This window comes from Oncorhynchus mykiss, chromosome 3 (assembly GCF_013265735.2).
Source record: "Oncorhynchus mykiss isolate Arlee chromosome 3, USDA_OmykA_1.1, whole genome shotgun sequence".
NCBI classification, from domain to species: domain Eukaryota; kingdom Metazoa; phylum Chordata; class Actinopteri; order Salmoniformes; family Salmonidae; genus Oncorhynchus; species Oncorhynchus mykiss.
The window spans coordinates 23,117,198-23,138,099 of NC_048567.1; the positions used below are offsets into that span (position 1 = coordinate 23,117,198).

Below are 20,902 nucleotides of genomic sequence, written 5' to 3' on the forward strand. Positions count from 1 at the left end.
TTTCCTAGGAACGCGAAGCGAGGCAGCCATTTCTGTCGGCGCCGGAACTACTGATTCATAATTTGCTCTCTTGAGAGTTCTAAGAACCCTTTTGGAACCCTTTGTTCTAAGAATGGAGGACAACATTCTGAGGGTTGCTTCCATTGAAGGACATTAGAGCACCCTGATAGCCTGTCAGCATCAGAACATTCCCTTATTCTGCACCCGTACCAGGCAGGCCTCCGTGTGGGCCGGTAGTGGCCCTCGCTCCTCCTCAGCCGTGTTTCCCAGAGAAAGCAGGAGGCTCCCTCCCGGGTCACAGGGACAACACGACGGAGAACACCAGGGAAAATAAACAGAGCGCTTCCCTCCTGCCCCTCATCCTCTTGTCCCACTCACCCCCCCACCAAGAAAAAGCACACCAAGGCGATATGTTTGTTTGTGGAGATGGTGAGAAGCTGTCAGGATGTCATCACTAGAAGGCAGCTTTTCCTCTAGTGCTCTCTGTCCCTTTCCAAGCCAAACAGATGAGATCAGATCATCTTTCCTGATGTTCCTGTCTGTGTGACCAGCCACCAATATTCCACTCCGATGCAGCTTTGGCAATCATGTCTCTGTCCTCGAGGGTTGCCGCGGCCGCAGAGTGGCTCTAAAGATACACAGTTAATCTGGTCACCTGGCATAAAGGTAGTATCTCTGGTATGACAGCAAATATAGTTCTGCACATTATTGGTCAGTTATTTTCTCTGATAACCTTCAACCAAGAACATTTTGTATCTAGAGGAAGACATCTTGATCAGTCCAAGATTAATCTGAAGACTTATAATGAAATACATTTAATAACCATAATTGAACCATTGTGACCACTACAGATTTATTCAAATGAAAAAACTAGAAAGAGCGATAACCAAAAGTAGCACAAATGATTTAATACTACATGTGTCCAATAAACTCTCATAAAGTAGTAGTGTTTATAGTTTTGTAGTCTTTTGTGAGATACAGAGGCCATTAGGAATAAATTATCAGGTCAAACAGTACATGTGTAGTAAATGGAATGCCATTTTGCCTGGTTTTGTAGCAAACTTGAATGTTCTCGATTCATACCCGAAACTGTAGTGACATCTAGTGGTTAAAACCAAGACAAGCGTAAACCAGCAAGCATTGTCTGCTGGTCAACGGATACCATTACTGTAGTTTGTCAATTTCTGGAAAATGTAGTGGCATTAGTAATGCAAATGTAAACCTGTGCTTAGCATTCATAATTCACAGGGATATATCCTGGGGCTCTTTTCACAAACACAAATAGACCCCACAGAGCCCCAGGACAGCAACACAATTAGCCAAAAAAAAAACGATAATTACTTGACACATAGGAAATAATTAACATAAAAACCAAGCAAACTAGAATGATATTTGGCCAAAAACAGAGTACACAGTGGCAGAATACCTGACCCTGTGACTGATCCAAACTTAAGGAAAGCTTGAATATGTACAGACTCTGTGAGCATAGCCTTGCTATTGAGTAAGGCCGTCGTAGGCAGACCTGGCTCTCAAGAGAAGAGATGCTATGTGCACACTTCCCACAAAATAAGGTGGAAACTGAGCTGCACTTCCTAACCTCCTGCCAAATGTATGACTATTAGAGACACATATTTCCCTCAGATTAGACAGATCCACAAAGAATTATAAAACAAACCCAACTTTGATAAACTCCGATATCTACTGGGTGAAATACCACAATGTGTCATCACAGCAGCAAGATTTGTGACCTGTTGCCACAGAAAAGGGCAACCAGTGAAGAACAAACACCATTGTAAATTCAACCCATATTTTTGTGTATTAATTTTCCCTTTTGTACTTTAGCTATTTTGCACATCGTTACAACACTGTATATAGACATAATATGACATTTGAAATGTCTTTATTATTTTGGAACTTCTGTGAGTGTAATGTTTACTGTTAATTTATATTATTTATTTCACTTTTGTTAATTATCTACTTCACTTACCTTGGCAATGTTAACATATGTTTCCCATGACAATAAACCCCTTAAATTGAATTGAAAGCCTTTCAATTGAATTGAAATTGACAGAGCGAGAGACCGAGGGATGGGGGGATGCTACTGACATGTGCCACTGTCGTATTAGTTTTATATTTACGTTAGAAAAACAACATTTTGAACTGAAGCGTTCTAGCTACCAACTGACATATCTGTGTTACCATGGCTACTAACGCATGCAGTCTGTATTAACTCCAGTTGGGGGCGAACATTTCAAAGATTTGTGCAGTGAACACATCATCACTCAGGTAGCTAGCAAAAGGTGTAGACCCTGAGCGGTGGATAGAAGGTACCCTTCTCAGTTACTTCTACAAAACGTATTTCACAGCCGAATATTTACGATTATGAAAACATGGTCGTAAAAACTAGAAAACAAAACGTGAAGGATCAACCGCCGCAGCCCAACGTCGACGACAGAGACAGGAGTCCGTTTGTATCGCCAGGCACCGGGAAAAGTAGACGAGCAGGCAAAGGCACCCCTTTCAACAGCTTGCTTCACAATAGGAATGGACTATTTCCTGGGTTTTCATTCATCAGAAGTAAGCTTGGCCTTACACCGTCTGCTTTTGTGAAACTCGGAATCACTCTGGTTCTTGGTAAGTGTCACACAACACATATACAGTACTTAGCTAGCTACCAGTACTGTAACTATGTTGCTAACGTATCTAGTCAGCTTACGTTAGCTAGCCAACGCTAGCTCAAACAGCACAACCTCAACGACAGCTAACGTTACTGAGGTTTCTATCCCAGGCTGTGCCTCGGTCATTGGTGGCTAACAACTTTAACATTACTGTAACTACAGTAGTTAGCTAACGGAAGTTATATTATTAAAACTAACGCTAGCTAGCTAATGTTAGCTAACTAATAATAGAACAATGATTAAACCCCACAACTTTCCCCAAACTATCATTAACTAGGTATATTTATGTTTCTCTGTATTTTCTTAGCTGCTCTGGCTGGGTATTTACATTGGTAAGTTAAGTAGCCAACCTCTAACATTTCAGGTCATTGACATGCACTTCAATGTCTTGCACGTTTCCTGTGTACATTGATTGTAGATAACTAAGGTTAGCTAGATATCCCTAAAGCCTATTTGTTGTTTCTGTAGGTACCATCTCTCACGCCTCTTTGAAAATGACAGACACTTCTCACATCTGTCAGGACTAGAAAAAGAAATGGCATTTCGGACAGAAATGGTAAGTCTTGTGGTGTTGAAAGATGACAGAAGAAGAAACGAATGAAATCATGATGACCTATTCTATATGATTGTGTGTGATACTGTGTCTTGCAAAATCTTAGAGCTGTGTTTCTGTAGCAGGCCATGAGCCAATACCTGATAAGGGCTTTTCTGTGGGAATTTAATCCATTTGTTATATGATCCTGTTCTAGGGTTTATACTACTCCTACTTCAAGACCATCATTGAGGCCCCAACCTTTATCAACGGCCTGTATCTGGTCATGAACGATCGGCTTACAGAGTACCCACTGGTTATAAACACACTGAAGAGGTTCAATCTCTATCCAGAGGTAACATTTGTGGAAATGGACATCCTTAGAATTTGATTGGACAACAGACTTTGTTGAAGGTCTTCATGCTGAAATCCTTCCTCCACTGCTCTTTAGGTGGTCCTGGCCAGCTGGTACAGAATCTACACAGATATAATGGAATTCTTTGGACTCCCCACCAAGATGTGTTGGTCTATCAATAGAGGAGAGGGTATGGCTCCGGTGGATGGCTGTGAAGGTACCAATGCAGTCTTGTTTGACCTGAACAGACACACACAACTCTCTAGGCCAGATGCAATCAAACCAGAAGTATGGGAAATAATACAGAAAATGAGTGTTATTCCTGTGCCATCCCGCTGCAGTGGTTCATCTGAAATATTAGTTGTAAAAAAATGTTTTTTTTAAATCGTTATTGCTGCATATGAAATTGAAAGTTGGCGTAACGCCAGTGTTCCACTCCGTAAGGAGAATGATGACACAAAGCCAAACTGTTTGATTTTAATTTCAACATATATATTCCACTGCACTGGATCAATGTTCTTTTTCTGAATTGTGGATTTTCAAATGTGCAAGTTTGACTGAATATCAGTTAATTTCAGGAAAATGGAGATCTGTGTTTCCCACAGGAAGGCCATGCAGTTGCTTAGCTTATGAATAATTGCAATCCATGAGGCTATTTCTTGCTTTCGTTGCATTTTTTTTGAGCTGCTGCACAAAGGAAAAGCTTTCTTATTTCACTTAACACATTTCACATGTATCTGTGCCAACTTCAATGAAATCTATGAATAAGGGGTAGGTGTTTTGTGAGGGGTGGTTGTTCCCCTTTTCTACTTGTTGAACTGTTCTCTTGACTTGTCATTAGCACTCCATAGCATGTTATATGCGTGGTACTTCAGTGTTATGTAGTCATATAGTTAAGACTGGAGCAAGTTACACTTCTTTCTAATTAAAGGTGTGAATTATGTGAAAGCACACACAATGTAGTTTGAAGGTGCTGCTGTACATGTAAGTGCCGCCTGCCTTTTGTTCCTGTTTCCACTAGCTGAGTGCACAGCAAATTAGAGCAGACTCAAAATGGCCCTTTATCCTCATCAGCTCTATGGTAGTGAAATGAGAAAGCCTCCCACTTCAGGAAAGCATTAAGACGCCGACTGAAGGCTTCAATGTTTCCTTTAGGCCTATGTCTTTCACTATGAGCGAGTCAGGTGTCAATCATTATTCCATCATGCTTTCAAACATCTTGTTTTGAGCCATTCCATCAGTCGACTTAGCATTTTCTAAAAGGAAGGTAATTTGTTTGGTACAGTAATACAACAAGCAAACGATATTCTCACTCATTTTTGTCCAGGGCTTCAGGTCATGACCATAGAATAACATATATAGTAATTTTAATAGAATCTCTGGTCATGAGAATCAGTGCTTTGAAGTTATGGCCTTTGGCTATTTGAGGTCCTTGCCATTACCAGTCTCAATCCTAATAGCCTCTGTTTGTGTGTGTCAGGTATGGGTGACCCCGCATACTTCTACGTGACCTTTGTGTTCCTCCTCAATGGTCTGATGATGAGTCTGTTCTTCATCTACGGGACCTACCTCAGGTAACTTAACCATTACCCTCCTTTGATTTTGTATCGGTTGGGCTCAGATTTTAAAGTAATTTAGTGACTAATGTTCTAACAAAGACTGCTAAAATAAGAAAAGTTTCATCTCCCTCCCTTCCTCTCTCTAGTGGCAGTCGGCTCGGGGGTATGGTCACGGTGCTGTGTTTCTTCTTTAACCATGGAGAGGTGAGTGTGTAGCGTACAGGACCGTGAAGGTGGCGATGGGGGATGAATACAATGCAGGCAGCCATCAAAAGGATCTCTGTCTCAGACAGGCTGAGTGGTTGCTCTATTGTATTCTTCACACCAATCAATACTGACATTTCAATCATACTCTCAGCTCTCCTGTCTCCTCTCCTCAGTTGCCACCCACTTGTCTCCTTGACCTTCTCTGTCTGTGCTGGTTTCAACGCAGAAGTGTGAATGTATCCGCATCATTATTATAGGAGCATTGGTGCAGTGTGGGTTGTAGGATGATGACTCAATGTACTGGATGAGATTACTGGATGCGTCTTTATGTACAAATAGCTCTTCGCAGTTGTCATTGATTGATTGCTTAGCGGTACAGAAAATCCCCTCCTACGCAGCAATGTGTTGTTGCAAAATAAAGTAGGATTGTGTTTGTTTCTGTGTGTTTCTGTGTCAGAGCACCCGGGTCATGTGGACTCCGCCCCTGAGGGAGAGCTTCTCCTATCCCTTCCTGGTCCTGCAGATGTTACTCCTCACCCACATCCTCCGGTAACTCACCATCTCTCCTTTCTCCTTCCTTTCTCTCCTTCTCTTTTCAATACCCTCTGGCTGCCTCTTCATGTGCTAGTCATATGTAATTTAGAGCAGCGATTCTCAACTGGTGGGTTGCGACCAAGGTTTTTGATGGTTCACGGGTGTCTGAGTAAATTGTATTTTTTTATAAAAAAATACTCCAGTCTAAATTTAAACCAGATAGAAAGTGTGAATAAATAATAATGCACTTACGTGTTTTTATAATTTAATCCCTGAACACTTTTTCTTAAATCAAAGTATTTTCAATATACAGCTATTAACAGCACTATTTTGGTTGATTTTTGTGTTCTCAAGCCAGTGAGGTGACTTTATTATCATTCTTCATCAAGAATATGGGCAAAATGTAATTATTGACAATGAGAGTTGGCTGGGAATATAATTGCTACATTAGCTATCAATATAACATTCCTTTTTTTTTCTTTTTTCCAAGATTGGATTTTGTCAATTCTTTTTCACGATGCGGATGTCGGGACTGAGACAACCTAGTTCAATTTGGATCCCGAGGCAAAACCAGTTGAGAACACTGATGTAGATTATATTGAGAGCTCTGCAATTGTTATGATCTCAATTCATTGTGGTTCAGATATCTGGTTTGTTAAGCTTGGTGTTTGCAATACCAAGGTTGTTGGCATTAGTGTGTTCCTGTGTTAATGGGTTTCCTTAACTCTCACCTCCTGCTCTTTTCCACATCTATCTCCCCAAAGGACACACAACCCCAGCAGAAAGACCATGTGGGCGCTGGGCATTTCCAATTTGTGCTTCATGCTGCCCTGGCAGTTTGCCCAGTTTGTGCTGCTTACCCAGGTAAGAGGAAAAAAAGAGACATAAAGAAGGGTGGAGGGAAAGGTAGAGGGGTGAGGAAGAGAGGGGTGAGGAAGAGATGGGGATAGAGAGAAGGGAGGCTGTGAGAGATAGATGGAGAGAGAGAGAGGGAGGGAGAAGAGTAAACTGGTAAAAGGATGTACAAGGATAAAAAAAAGAGGACAGACAGTGAAAAAGGAGGGAGGGTGTGAGACGGATGGAGAATAAGACTGGAGGAGGAGCGGAGGCAGACAAAAGTGTCGAAGGTTAGTCATTCACACAGATCTGCTGGCATCTTTGATAGCAAAGCTGTTGCTACGCAGTCTGGCTAGATTATAATAGCAAATGTCCCTAAGCTAGCTACAGTTCCCTATCCTAATCAGATTCTTATATATGGGGATTTTACAACATACTGTAATCTAAGTACTTATAACATCAATGTGTTGTGCTCAAAATAAGCATGCACCCTTTATTGCAATCATTTCACAGTTGTTGTATACACTACTTATTGCTTGTGTTTACACATTTGACTACTTGTTTCAGGTGGCCTCTCTCTTTGCCTCGTACATCCTGGGATACATCAGCCCCACCAAAATTCAGTCCCTCCTAGTGACACACATGGTAAATGTATTTTATGGTTCCTATCTAACCTGCACTTGTGGACGTGCATCGTAAAACAGGACTGTACGTTTTGCTACGGAGTGTGTTTGTGTGTGAGATTCGGTCTGTAGCTACATTACTCCTCTCCACCTCAGTTCCAGCTCTCCTAATCCTCTCAGCAACACAGGCTGTTAGTGTGGCTAGCGTAGCGGGCTGGGGCCAGTGTGCTGGAGAGATAAGAGAAGAGGCCCTTTATATTAAGATGATGCTGGAGATTTGTGTCGTCGGAGGAGGAGGAGAGAAGAGAGGACATATGGCTATGAATAATTCATTCGCCTGGCAAGAAGTGGCAGCGTCAAGAAAACGGGACACTCACAGGCTTGTGTCCTTGACGACCTACAGCATTGTTAAGCCCACTTTGGCTGTAACAAGTTTGGTGTGCGTGTCTGTGTGCCATGACAACAGTAAAATAGTCCCAGTCAGTATTAGATTGAATGTCGTGGCCCTGCCCACCTGTGGGGGAAAACAACCTGTGGTTGCCTAGGTTACCCCATTGGCAAACAGCTGAAACGTAAATGCTATTTCCTTGTTGTTTACCTGTTTTAGTCAATCACGACAACAACAAAAAAGTATGTCTAAAGATTACTTTTCAAAATTGCCTGCTCCAATGTGTTCTCACTACTTAGAAAAACATCATATTGTAGAGCTTCCCTCATGCCCGTTGTCATGACGGTGCTACCAGCCACGTGAGTGACTATAAAGGACTATACAGCTAGTAGTGAGTCGAGTTACAAACGGACTATACAGCTACTAGTAGTGAGTGGAGTTACAAACAGACTATACAGCTACTAGTAGTGAGTGGAGTTACAAACGGACTATACAGCTACTAGTAGTGAGTGGAGTTACAAACGGACTATATAGCTACTAGTAGTGAGTGGAGATACAAACGGACTATACAGCTACTAGTAGTGAGTGGAGTTACAAACGGACTATATAGCTACTAGTAGTGAGTGGAGTTACAAACGGACTATACAGCTACTAGTAGTGAGTGGAGTTACAAACGGATCATATCAAACATCTCCAATCTAAAATCAAATCTAGAGTCGGCTTTCTATTCCGCAACAAAGCCTCCTTCACTCACGCCACCAAACTTACCCTAGTAAAACTGACTATCCTACCGATCCTCGACTTCGGCGATGTCATCTACAAAATAGCTTCCAACACTCTACTCAGCAAACTGGATGCAGTTTATCACAGTGCCATCCGTTTTGTTACTAAAGCACCTTATACCACCCACCACTGCGACCTGTATGCTCTAGTCGGCTGGCCCTCGCTACATATTCGTCGCCAGACCCACTGGCTCCAGGTCATCTACAAGTCCATGCTAGGTAAAGCTCCGCCTTATCTCAGTTCATTGGTCACGATGGCAACACCCACCCGTAGCACTTGCTCCAGCAGGTGTATCTCACTGATCATCTCACTGATCATTGGAGACTTTTATCTCCCTCACCAACTTCAAACATCTGCTATCTGAGCAGCTAACCGATCACTGCAGCTGTACATAGTCTATCGGTAAATAGCCCAACCAATTTTACCTACCTCATCCCCATACTGTTTATATTTGTTTAATTTTCTGCTCTTTTGCACACCAATATCTCTACCTGTACATGACCATCTGATCATTTATCACTCCAGTGTTAATCTGCAAAATTGTAATTATTCGCCTACCTCCTCATGCCTTTTGCACATAATGTATAAAGACTCTCTTTTTTTTCTACTGTGTTATTGACTTGTTAATTGTTTACTCCATATGTAACTCTGTGTTGTTGTCTGTTCACACTGCTATGCTTTATCTTGGCCAGGTCGCAGTTGCAAATGAGAACTTGTTCTCAACTAGCCTACCTGGTTAAATAAAAAAACTTGGACACTGGGTCTCCATATTTCCCACTTTCCCACACCGAATAGCCTGAAGTCATAGGGCTCATCTCGCAGGCTCTATTTCCCTACGTGGAAGTATTGCGAACCGTAGGTTGGGATTTTTGACCTGGTTACATGTACGTTGAACAACACAGCAGCTTTTTCCTTTTCTGTATACCATCAAATCTATGATGAAGTTGTCTCTTTTACACTGGGGGTCAATGGGAACGAATGTTTGTTTTCCCCAATTTGTGGGTGTGGTCAAGGGGATTTCCTTATTATTAGGTGAATATCGACTCGACTATGTCACCAAACTTCTTTCCACCCCACTCCATCTCCAGATCACACTTGCCGTGTGCTTTGTTCTGATGTTTGGAAACTCCATGCTGCTGACATCATTCTATGCATCCTCGCTGGTCTCCATTTGGGTGAGCTGGACTAACTCTCCTCGTGCTTTCAATGTGTAGAGGATGTATTTTATGTTAAGCATGGTGTGATGTTGAAAACGGTATGGTGTTGAAATCAGTTCCTTCCTGGTTGCAGGGAATAATTGCCCTGCGGGACAAATTTGCAGAAGCCTTCAAACCTGGCCTCATCACATGGGTAAGAGGACATAAGTGTGTGGACATGTTTAACTATACCTGTGATACTTGTGTGGACAATCAAAAACTGTGGACATTTTGCTGGTCCCCACAAGGAAAAAGTATATTTCTAGGGGGGGGGGGGGGGGGGGGGGGGGTGTAGAATTTGTGTTTTGGGGTTGGGTTAGGGAAAATAGGATTTTGAATGGGAATCAATTGTGTGTCCCCACAATGTTAGTAAAACAAGATTGCTTGAGTGTGTGCGGGCACGTGTGTGTGTGTCTTCTGGTTGACCTGTGTCTGCTCTCAGGTCATGCAGGGCCTGGTATGGGTTGTCTCCACTGTCATTCTCAAGTTCATGCTGTCAGCCATCTTTGGAGCCTCTGATGATGTAAGTCTTTGAAAATAGCCCTGAGCATTTGAAACAAGCTAGCTATATTGCCTTACATGTTCCTTTTCTGGAAGAATCACTGCATTTTGAAACAGCCATCACTCAATAGTATGATAGTAATAAAAGTAAACAGGAATATGTATTTGAAATTGCAGCTATTTTTACTACAACTTTCTCTCTCCCAGGCTCACATCAGTAGCTTAATAAAGTCCAAGTTTACCAGCTACAAGGACTTTGACACCATGATGTATACCTGTGCTGCGGAGTTTGACTTCATGGAAATTGAGGTATGAAAGACACTTGGCCCTATTTGGCATAGCAACACAGCACTAGTGTTAGAAGGGATCCTTTCGTAGTATTTGGCAGTTCATTTTGTAAAGGTAATGTGTGTGGTGTGTCAGAAATAAATGTTTTTCTCCAGTCGATCTGACGTGTGTAACATTGCTCTTCTCTTCTCAGACCCCACTGCGCTACATCAAGACACTGCTGCTCCCCATCAACATGCTGGTGGTTGCTGTCGTAGCAGGACGGGTAAGACTTCATTTGTGTGCCATACACAAGGCACTGCACACAGTCCACTGTTAGTGAACAAGGCAGGCATCCTTTAAATGTAATTTCTCCCATTCTGCACTGGACTTGCCTGTTGAGCTCAATTTGTCATATTTGAGGCAGGCTTGAAGAAACGGCAAGAGAATTATGTTCCAAAATTATTCAAGAATCTCCTCGAGCATGTCCAAATGTGTCAGTTTGATCTAATTGTGTGTCAAATGCAGAATCAATAAGACAAGTCCGGGTCTCCCGAGTGGCGCAGCGGTCTAAGGCACTGAAGTGCTTGAGGCATCACTACAGATCCAGGTCTGTCGCAGCCGGCCGCAACTGGGAGGCGCGTGAAGCGACGCACAATTGGCACAGCGTCGTCCGGCCTGGATGTCCTTGTCCCATCGTGCTCTAGTGACTCCTGTGGCGGGCCAGAAGCCTGCACACTGACACGGTCTCCAGTTTTACCGTGTTTCCTCTGACACATTGGCGTTAAGCAAAGCAGTGCGGCTTGGCAGGGTTGTGTTTCGGAGGACGCATGGCTCTCAACCTTCGCCTCTCCCTAGACTGTATGGGAGTTGCGGCGATGGGATAAGACTGTAACTACCAATTGGATATCACGAAATTGGGGAGAAAAGGGGGCATTCTGTTTGATCGCTTTGCTAATAAAGAAATGTAGGGCTTCTTAATAGTGACACTGGTGAAAATGGTTAATTATTTAATATTTGCTGTGAGTATGCTCACTGTTAGCATATAATAGAAGGCGGAGTCATCCTGGTCAACGTTATATCCCTTCTGAGGTTGGTATTTTTATTTGTGACACTGTTTGTCCCTTCTCCTACTCTGTACAGACCATCCAGGATGTTGTGAGGTTCCTGAGGGAAGGAGAGAAGTATTCTGTCAAACCTGAAGACGATGACGATGATGAAGAGTGAGTATATTTCCCTCTGTCCTCTCTGTAAAACTCACCCTCTTAACAGCACAAGTCAAAAGGTAAACTTCTGTGTGTATTTTGCCCATTCATTCTTATAAAGACCACACAACTTGACATTTTGACATCTCATAACTTTTTCAAATCTTTCACAGGCCAGAAATGTTGGCAAAAGGAGAGGTAAGCAAGCATCCTGATTTCCCTGAATGTTACTGCTGTATACACCAGAGTCTCTTCACGTTATATGATTCAAGCCTTCTGTTTTCTTAAATGCGGTAATGTTTATCTGCTTCAGCTACAATAATGATCATCATTGCCTGCATACAGAGGCAATCTTCACCTGCCAGATAAATTGCTAGCTTTATTATCAGTTCTAACCATTTCTTTCTCTCGCTTCCTCCATCCATCCTTCTCCCAATCTTGTTCTCTCCCTGTGTCCTTCAACCCTCATTCTCTACCTGGGCTCTCCCTCTCTGTCATGGTGTCAGCTGGTGTACCATAGCCTACAGTTGATAGCGTTTGCAGTGCTGGCGATGCTCATCATGCGTCTCAAGCTCTTCCTCACGCCCCACATGTGCATCATGGCCTCCTTGATCTGCTCCAAACAGGTCAGTCCCTGACACGACGCAAGAGATTAACACACCACAACACAATTAGCACTGACACCACACATATACCGCAGAGTTTTTTAAATTTGACCTTTTATTTAACTAGGCAAGTCAGTTAAGAACAAATTCTTATTTTCAATGACGACCTAGGAACAGTGGGTTTAACTGCCTTGTTCAGGGGCAGAATGACAGATTTTTACCTTTTCAGCTCGGGGATTCGATCTTGTAACCTTTCGGTTACTAGTCCAACGCGATAACCACTAGGCTACCTGCCGCCCCTGCATAACGTTACCAAAGATGGATCACAACACCACCAAAGACCTTCATCACAGACACACTACAGACCTGTGTTCTCTGTGATGCTCATGTGTTGTCTGTCTGTGTCAGTTGTTTGGCTGGATAGGGGAGAAGTTCAAGCTCCACATGATGGTGTTTGGCATCCTGTCCATCATGGCCATGCAGGGCGCGGCCAACCTGCAGGCCCAGTGGGGCATCATGGGAGAATTCAGCAACCTGCCCCAGGAGCAGCTGCTGGACTGGATCAAAGACAACACCCGGCCCAGTGAGTGATGTCTTCATCCTACGTCTGAAACCAACCCCCTGGCAAACTTGTTTTTTAAAATCATGCTAAATGGCATCCTTCGTTATGGAATTGACTAATCTGACTAGGTTGGATTGGTGAAAGCAATTGGCTGGTAACCTCACTTTCAGGTATCCAGTCCCTCTCAGATCACCCATGCCTTTGTGGACTCTTCTCTTAGATGTGCTGTTTTGTTTTGTGTGCGGTGCAGACGCTGTGTTTGCTGGAGCCATGCCCACCATGGCCAGTGTGAAGCTGTCAGCCGGCCGGCCCATCGTCAATCACCCACACTACGAGGATGCTGGACTGAGGTGTGGACAGAACATTGATTCTACTGTACTAGCTATGTGCTAGGCTAACACCAATTGAGCGTTGTCTAAACGTTATGGTCTGTTCCACTCAGGGAGAGGACCAAGCTGGTGTACGCCATGTACAGCCGCAAGTCTGCCGAGGTGGTGAAGAGGAACCTGATGCAGATGGAGGTGGACTACTTTGTCCTGGAGGACTCGTGGTGCACCCGGCGCTCCAGGTAACCCTGGGTGGCCTTCCCGTCAGTAATCCACTGCTGTTTACACTGTCATATGTTCTTGTGACATTGTCAACAAGTCATTCCAGTCAGTACAGGGTACTTTTCCAACTCACTGTGAAATGACTCTGAATTGAACTGAACCCAATTCTGCAGCCAAGTGACCTTTTGAACAATCTGTTTCGCGGTCAGTTAATCACAATGTTTTTGTTTAGTATGTTTCTTTGCTGAAATATTTTATCTTTCTCTGCCCCTCTCTTTCCCCCCCTTCTTGGCTTTCTCTGTGCTCTCCCCAGGCCTGGCTGCAGTATGCCTGAGATCTGGGATGTGGAGGACCCTCAGAACGCTGGGAAAGTCCCCCTCTGTACACTCATGTCCAGGGACTCCAGGCCCCACTTTGCCACTGTCTTTCACAACAACGTTTACAAAGTTCTAAGAGTTCCCAAAGCAGCTAAAGAGCTCAGATAACAGCAGAGTCGGCCTGTTTTTGGTGCTACCGTCTAGTATTTCCACCGACCTGGTGCGTGTTTTTATATAGTTCCTTTTCCTGTTGGTCTGTCTCCCTTTGGAGTTACCACTGCCACAGCTGCGTTTTACGTCTCCCTGTTTTGAGGCTCTGTTAGAGCAGTGGACTGACGTGATGGGCTAGATAAGAGTCCCCACTCGTGTTGTATAAGCATTTTATTTTATGCGAGCTTATACTAAAGTTGTTCTTAATGACTGAATTAGTTTTATTTTAGTGTGTATTAGTACATTTTGGATGTCAGGCATATTTAGTTTTTGTACTTTTGTGCCCTTTTTTTGCGTATTATGAATTGTCATTTATTTAGACGGTGTTATTTTTTGATTCACTGGTGTGTGTAATACTTTTGTTATTTGCCAAAGCAAAGTGTAGTTAGTATAACTACTAGTGTTACAGCTGCAAGTGTCAGGTTAATGTAGCACACCTGAAAAGTCATTTTTTAAGAGAAGCAGAATATGATAATCTGCAAAAATATTTTTCCCAACAACCCATTGCAACTTGTAGCAGTGCATTATTTTAAGCATTAGCGTAATGACCTACCACCAAATATCAGTGGTTTAGGACCCTGTATTGACACACAGAAAACACTTAGGCATCTTTTGGAGTTGTTAGTCATGCCAATTTAGCGTCATTGCTTTGTACTCCACCACAGGAAGTTACGTCATGAATTTGTAGCATTTTTTGCACCTCAAAAAGTGGCCTTTGCACATGTCATGAGAGCAACATATTAGAATTCAATGTATTATCACCCAACATTTTCAATTTTTTTGCTTGCGGTTACTTCCCCATTTAATTTTAAGGACATAGCTGTGAAAGACTACACCACTCTGTGGACTCCACTTTACACTCGATAGCACTGGTGTGCTCTACCCACTTAACCACTGTCCCCTTTTGTTCATGCAGCTGTGAAAGTCCCTTTGTCACTCTGAGGTCAAGGGTCAAACAGGAGAGTACTCCACTTAACCGGAGTGTCCTTCTCATTATCCCCGTCACTCACTCTGCCTTTTACCAGTGTGGCATTGAAGTTACTTAAAACAACCCCAGTGTAATCATTCCAGTGTAAAAGCTACAGTATTGTTGGGTACAAATCATCTCACCAATACAGGTGAGGCTTTTTAGCAATAAGCATAGTTAGTTACTCATAAAGACTGTTTAAGGTTTATACATTTTATACAACATTCATCAATTGTAATAGTATCAAGCGGCGGTTTCAATTAAATGCAAGGTGGAAGCTAGAAGTTTATTTCAATGTATTCTACTATTTCTGTAACCGTTCATGAATAGCACAGCAGGTGCTTATGGTGTTTTATGCTAAGTTTATTTTTGGTTATGTCCCAGATATACAGTAAGGTACTGAAGTGATCTTGAAAGCAAAGTGCCCATTTTTAGTGGTGGGGCGGTGACCACCCAACCTGAAATATCTCAAATTTGAGTGACAGACCTTGCTTTGTCTAATGCTTGTCTATTTAATCTGTATTTTGAAAATAAAATGTTCATCAGCGTCTTTTATTTTTAACAGTGAAACTAATGAGTTAAAGTTTGTGCTGGTTGATCATTTGAGAGAATTGGATATTTCATTTATTAAATGGTTTCTGGATTCACAGTAATAAGCCTTTATTACTAGAATACACAATTGAATACAAATGTGACTGTTAGAGGTGGCCGTCGCACTATGAAACCAAAGAAAAACATTTGAGGTTCCACTGGGTATGACAAGAAATAGTGAGTGACTTTCAGAAATATCTCGACATAAGTGTTCAAACCCTTGAGTCAATATTTTGTAGAAGCACCTTTGGCAGCGATTACAACAGTCAGTCTTTCTCGGTAAGTCTTTAAGACCGAGATCATCAATTATATTCACCTGCGGGATGATTTTTACTTGAGCGGATGTTCAGGGACATAATTACAAATCATTTGTGAACTGTAAATTGACTGCAAGAAGTACAAACATATATTTTATTAAAACATTTTAAAACCATGCTTTCATTTGTATATGGTCACAAATATCTCTGGATGTGGGAATACTTTGGAACAGATTTCCAAAACTAAAATCACTTGGAGCTGATTTGCTGGTGTTTTTACAGTATTTTATGTCCACAATTTTTTAAATAATATATACAGCACCAATCAAAAGTTTGGACACACCTACTCATTCAAGGATTTTTCTTAATTTTTTAAAACTATTTTCTACATTGTAGAATAATAGTGAAGACATCAACACTATGAAATAACACTTATGAAGTCATGTAACCAACAAAGTGTTTAACAAATCAAAATATATTTTATATTTGAGATTCTTCAGCCACCCTTTGCCTTGATGACAGCTCTGCACACCCTTGGCATTCTCTCAACCAGCTTCATGAGGTAATGACCTAGAATGCATTTCAATTAACAGGTGTGCCTTGTTAAAAGTTCATTTGCGGAATTTCTTTCCTTCTTAATGCGTTTGAGCCAATCAGTTGGGGTGGTATACAGAAGGTGGCCCTATTTTGTAAAAGACCAAGTCCATATTATGGCAAGAACAGCTCAAATAAGCAAAGAGAAATGACAGTCCATCATTACTTTAAGACATGAAGGTCAGTCAATGTGGAACATTCAAGTGCAGTCGCAAATACCATCAAGCACTATGATGAAACTGGCTCTCATGAGGACCGCCACAGGAAAGGAAGACCCAGAGTTACCTCTGCTGCAGAGGATAAGTTCATTACAGTTAACTGCACCTCAGATTGCATCCCAAATAAGTGCTTCACAGAGTTCAAGTAACAGACACATCTCAACAACTTTTCAGGTGAGACTGCATGAATCAGGCCTTCATGGTCGAATTGCTGCAAAGAAACCACTACTAAAGGACACCAATAAGAAGAAGAGACTTGCTTGGGCCAAGAAACATGAGCAGTGGAAATCGGTGGAAATCTTGCCATTTGGTCTGATGAGTTCAAATTTGATATTTTTGGAACCAACTGCTGTGTCTTTGTGAGACCCAGAGTAGGTGAACGGATGATCTCCGCATGCTTGGTTCCCACCATGAACCATAGAGGAGGTGTGATGGTGAGGGTGTTTTGCTGGTGACACTGACGGGGATTTATTTAGAATTCATGTTTTTTTGTGACTGCACTTGAAGAAACTTTCAATGTTCTTGAAATTTTCCGGATTGACTGACCGTCGTTTCTCTTTGCTTATTTGAGTTGTTCTTGCCATAATATGGACTTTAGTCTTTTAATAATATAACCCTCGGGTCAAATTTGTGGAATATTATCTGCGGGCCACCAGTCGGGGAACCCTGCTCTAAATTTGGCCATTATTATTTTCAAAATTCTTCAAGCTCTTTCAAATTGGTTGTTGATCATTGCTAGACAACCATGTTCAATTCTTGACATATTTGTCTTGCCGTAGATTTAATTCAAAACTTTAGCCGGGCCACTCAGGAACATTTACTGTCTTCTTGGTAAGCAACTCCAGTGTATATTTGTCCTTGTGTTTCAGGTTGCTGTCCTGCTGAAAGGAGAATTTATCTCCCGGTGTCTGGTGGAAAGCAGAATTAACCAGGTTTTCTTTTAGAATTAGGTCCATTCCATTAATTTTTTATTCACTCCCCAGCCCTTAACCATTACAAGCACACATACTAACATACTGCAGCCACAACTATGCTTGAAAATATGGACAGTGGTACTCAGTAATGTATTGGATTTCCCCCAAACATAACATTTTGTATTCAGGACAAAAAGTTAATTGCTTTGCCACATTGTTTGCAGTATTACTTTAGTGCTTTGTTGCAAACAGAATGCATATTTTTAAATATATTTGTATTCTGTACAGGCTTCCTTCTTTTCACTCTGTCAATTAGGTAAGTATTGTGGAGTAACTACAATGTTGTTGATCCATTCTCAGTTTTCTTCTTCCACAGCCGTTAAACTCTGTAACTGTTTTAAAGTCTCCATTGGCTTCATGGATAAATCCCTGAGTGGTTTCCTTCCTTTCCGGCAACTGAGTTTGTATTGAGTGGGTGTATTGATACACCATCCAAAGTATAATTAATAACTTCACCGTGTTCAAAGGGGCAACTTGTTAAGCAAATGTTTACTCCTAAACTTATTTAGGCTTGCCATAACAAAGGGGTTGTATACTTATTGACTCAAGACATTTCAGCTTGTCATTTGTTACTAATTTGGTTAAAAAAAATGAAAAACATAATTCCACTTTGACGTTATGGGATATTGTGCCAGTGACATTTTTTAAATGTTTAAATTTAAATTCAGGCTGTAACACAACAACATGTGTAAAAAGTCAAAGGGGTGTGAATACTTTCTGAAGGCACTGTAAGTGTAATAGGCTGCATTTACAAAGGCATCCAGATTCTAATCTTTTTCCCAGTAATTTGTCTTTTGACCAATCACATCAGATATTTTCACATCGGCTCATAATCAGAGCTAATCTGATTAGTCAAAAGACAAATTAGTGACAAAATGATCAGAAGTGAGCTGCCTATGTAAACAGCCATAGTGACACACAACAAATGTAAAAGGGTTTGCTTGCAGTTTGCAGACTATGTGGGCAACTTACCATGCACTGTATCAACTGGATATTGTGTCTCAAATGATATTTTCTCATGGTCAAACGTCTCTTCGTCTGTACTGTTTTGATTATACAGTGCCTTGCGAAAGTATTCGGCCCCCTTGAACTTTGCGAACTTTTGCCACATTTCAGGCTTCAAACATAAAGATATAAAACTGTATTTTTTTGTGAAGAATCAACAACAAGTGGGTCACAATCATGAAGAGGAACGACATTTATTGGATATTTCAAACTTTTTTAACAAATCAAAAACTGAAAAATTGGGCGTGCAAAATTATTCAGCCCCCTTAAATTAATACTTTGTAGCGCCACCTTTTGCTGCGATTACAGCTGTAAGTCGCTTGGGGTATGTCTCTATCAGTTTTGCACATCGAGAGACTGACATTTTTTCCCATTCCTCCTTGCAAAACAGCTCGAGCTCAGTGAGGTTGGATGGAGAGCATTTGTGAACAGCAGTTTTCAGTTCTTTCCACAGATTCTCGATTGGATTCAGGTCTGGACTTTGACTTGGCCATTCTAACACCTGGATATGTTTATTTTTGAACCATTCCATTGTAGATTTTGCTTTATGTTTTGGATCAATGTCTTGTTGGAAGACAAATCTCCGTCCCAGTCTCAGGTCTTTTGCAGACTCCATCAGGTTTTCTTCCAGAATGGTCCTGTATTTGGCTCCATCCATCTTCCATCAATTTTAACCATCTTCCCTGTCCCTGCTGAAGAAAAGCAGGCCCAAACCATGATGCTGCCACCACCATGTTTGACAGTGGGGATGGTGTGTTCAGCTGTGTTGCTTTTACGCCAAACATAACGTTTTGCATTGTTGCCAAAAAGTTCAATTTTGGTTTCATCTGACCAGAGCACCTTCTTCCACATGTTTGGTGTGTCTCCCAGGTGGCTTGTGGCAAACTTTAAACAACACTTTTTATGGATATCTTTAAGAAATGGCTTTCTTCTTGCCACTCTTCCATAAAGGCCAGATTTGTGCAATATACGACTGATTGTTGTCCTATGGACAGAGTCTCCCACCTCAGCTGTAGATCTCTGCAGTTCATCCAGAGTGATCATGGGCCTCTTGGCTGCATCTCTGATCAGTCTTCTCCTTGTATGAGCTGAAAGTTTAGAGGGACGGCCAGGTCTTGGTAGATTTGCAGTGGTCTGATACTCCTTCCATTTCAATATTATCGCTTGCACAGTGCTCCTTGGGATGTTTAAAGCTTGGGAAATCGTTTTGTATCCAAATCCGGCTTTAAACTTCTTCACAACAGTATCTCGGACCTGCCTGGTGTGTTCCTTGTTCTTCATGATGCTCTCTGCGCTTTTAACGGACCTCTGAGACTATCACAGTGCAGGTGCATTTATACGGAGACTTGATTACACACAGGTGGATTGTATTTATCATCATTAGTCATTTGGGTCAACATTGGATCATTCAGAGATCCTCACTGAACTTCTGGAGAGAGTTTGCGCCACTGAAAGTAAAGGGGCTGAATAATTTTGCACTGCCAATTTTTCAGTTTTTGATTTGTTAAAAAAGTTTGAAATATCCAATAAATGTCGTTCCACTTCATGATTGTGTCCCACTTGTTGTTGATTCTTCACAAATAAATACAGTTTTATATCTTTATGTTTGAAGCCTGAAATGTGGCAAAAGGTCGCAAAGTTCAAGGGGGCCGAATACTTTCGCAAGGCACTGTAGGTCTCTTCGTCAGTGGAGAAATAGAAGACGAGAAGTGAGGGAAATCAATTCAAAAGCAGGGTTGAAACTACCACATGTCAACTCATTTCAGGCTTAATCCTAATGCATGAAACTTGAGGTAAATACATCGATTTGAAGTTAGGATTCGGCCTTCCGTGAATCAACTGTGTTGAAATGTAATTGACCCATTGAGTTGGTTAGAGGGAGCATGTGTCCCAAAACCTGTTTCAGCATGTGCATTGAGGATTTTCACCATTTTGAATTAGTCAAATGGGTAGGACTTGCAATGGGTTAAGGAAGGATCACAGTAGGTCAGTAGGAGGATTCAGCCAATTAATTACCTGTATACACCTGAGGAAACATTCCATAATTGCAGGTGGCAGTAAATCTATCTGTTCAAACTATACACACTCCAGCAAAGTAGGTAATGGTATGCACCTTTTCAGTTTATTTTGGTACTGCCAATACACTCGTAGAAGAAGAAGAAATGGACAACTTTAAAATGGGGACAGCCCTCAATGGTGCTGCCCATGCTCTCACAGAAGTGGCCATTGCAAAGATAGGGGATGAGCTCTCTAGTACATCTCTATGAATTTACCCCAATTCTAATCCATCATATACCCACCAAGCACTGGTTGAAGCAGCCCAGGCGAATGATGTCCCTCCATCCCGTGGCACTGGAAGGTGACAGAGTCCCTAGCCGCTATGGAAAGA

At 41.9% G+C, this 20,902-nt stretch overlaps 1 protein-coding gene across 2 annotated transcripts; it reads left to right on the plus strand.

Moving 5' to 3' along the window:
• Positions 1–2,185: 2,185 nt before the first annotated feature.
• On the plus strand, positions 2,186–15,877 carry LOC110514335 (dpy-19 like C-mannosyltransferase 1). Of its 2 annotated transcripts, XM_021593782.2 has the most exons (22): positions 2,186–2,634; positions 2,986–3,010; positions 3,147–3,234; positions 3,428–3,565; positions 3,662–3,782; positions 5,046–5,139; positions 5,271–5,328; positions 5,789–5,880; positions 6,630–6,729; positions 7,270–7,347; positions 9,585–9,671; positions 9,787–9,846; positions 10,135–10,215; positions 10,401–10,502; positions 10,675–10,746; positions 11,604–11,683; positions 11,839–11,863; positions 12,172–12,291; positions 12,679–12,853; positions 13,083–13,182; positions 13,275–13,400; positions 13,694–15,877. In XM_021593782.2, exons 1-22 carry the CDS (start codon positions 2,391–2,393, stop codon positions 13,863–13,865), a joined length of 2,238 nt encoding a protein of 745 aa, XP_021449457.2. In that variant the 5' UTR covers positions 2,186–2,390; the 3' UTR covers positions 13,866–15,877. The 2 variants fall into 2 exon arrangements, with proteins under 2 accessions (XP_021449457.2, XP_036828314.1); XM_036972419.1 differs by lacking the exon at positions 2,986–3,010.
• Positions 15,878–20,902: the final 5,025 nt, after the last annotated feature.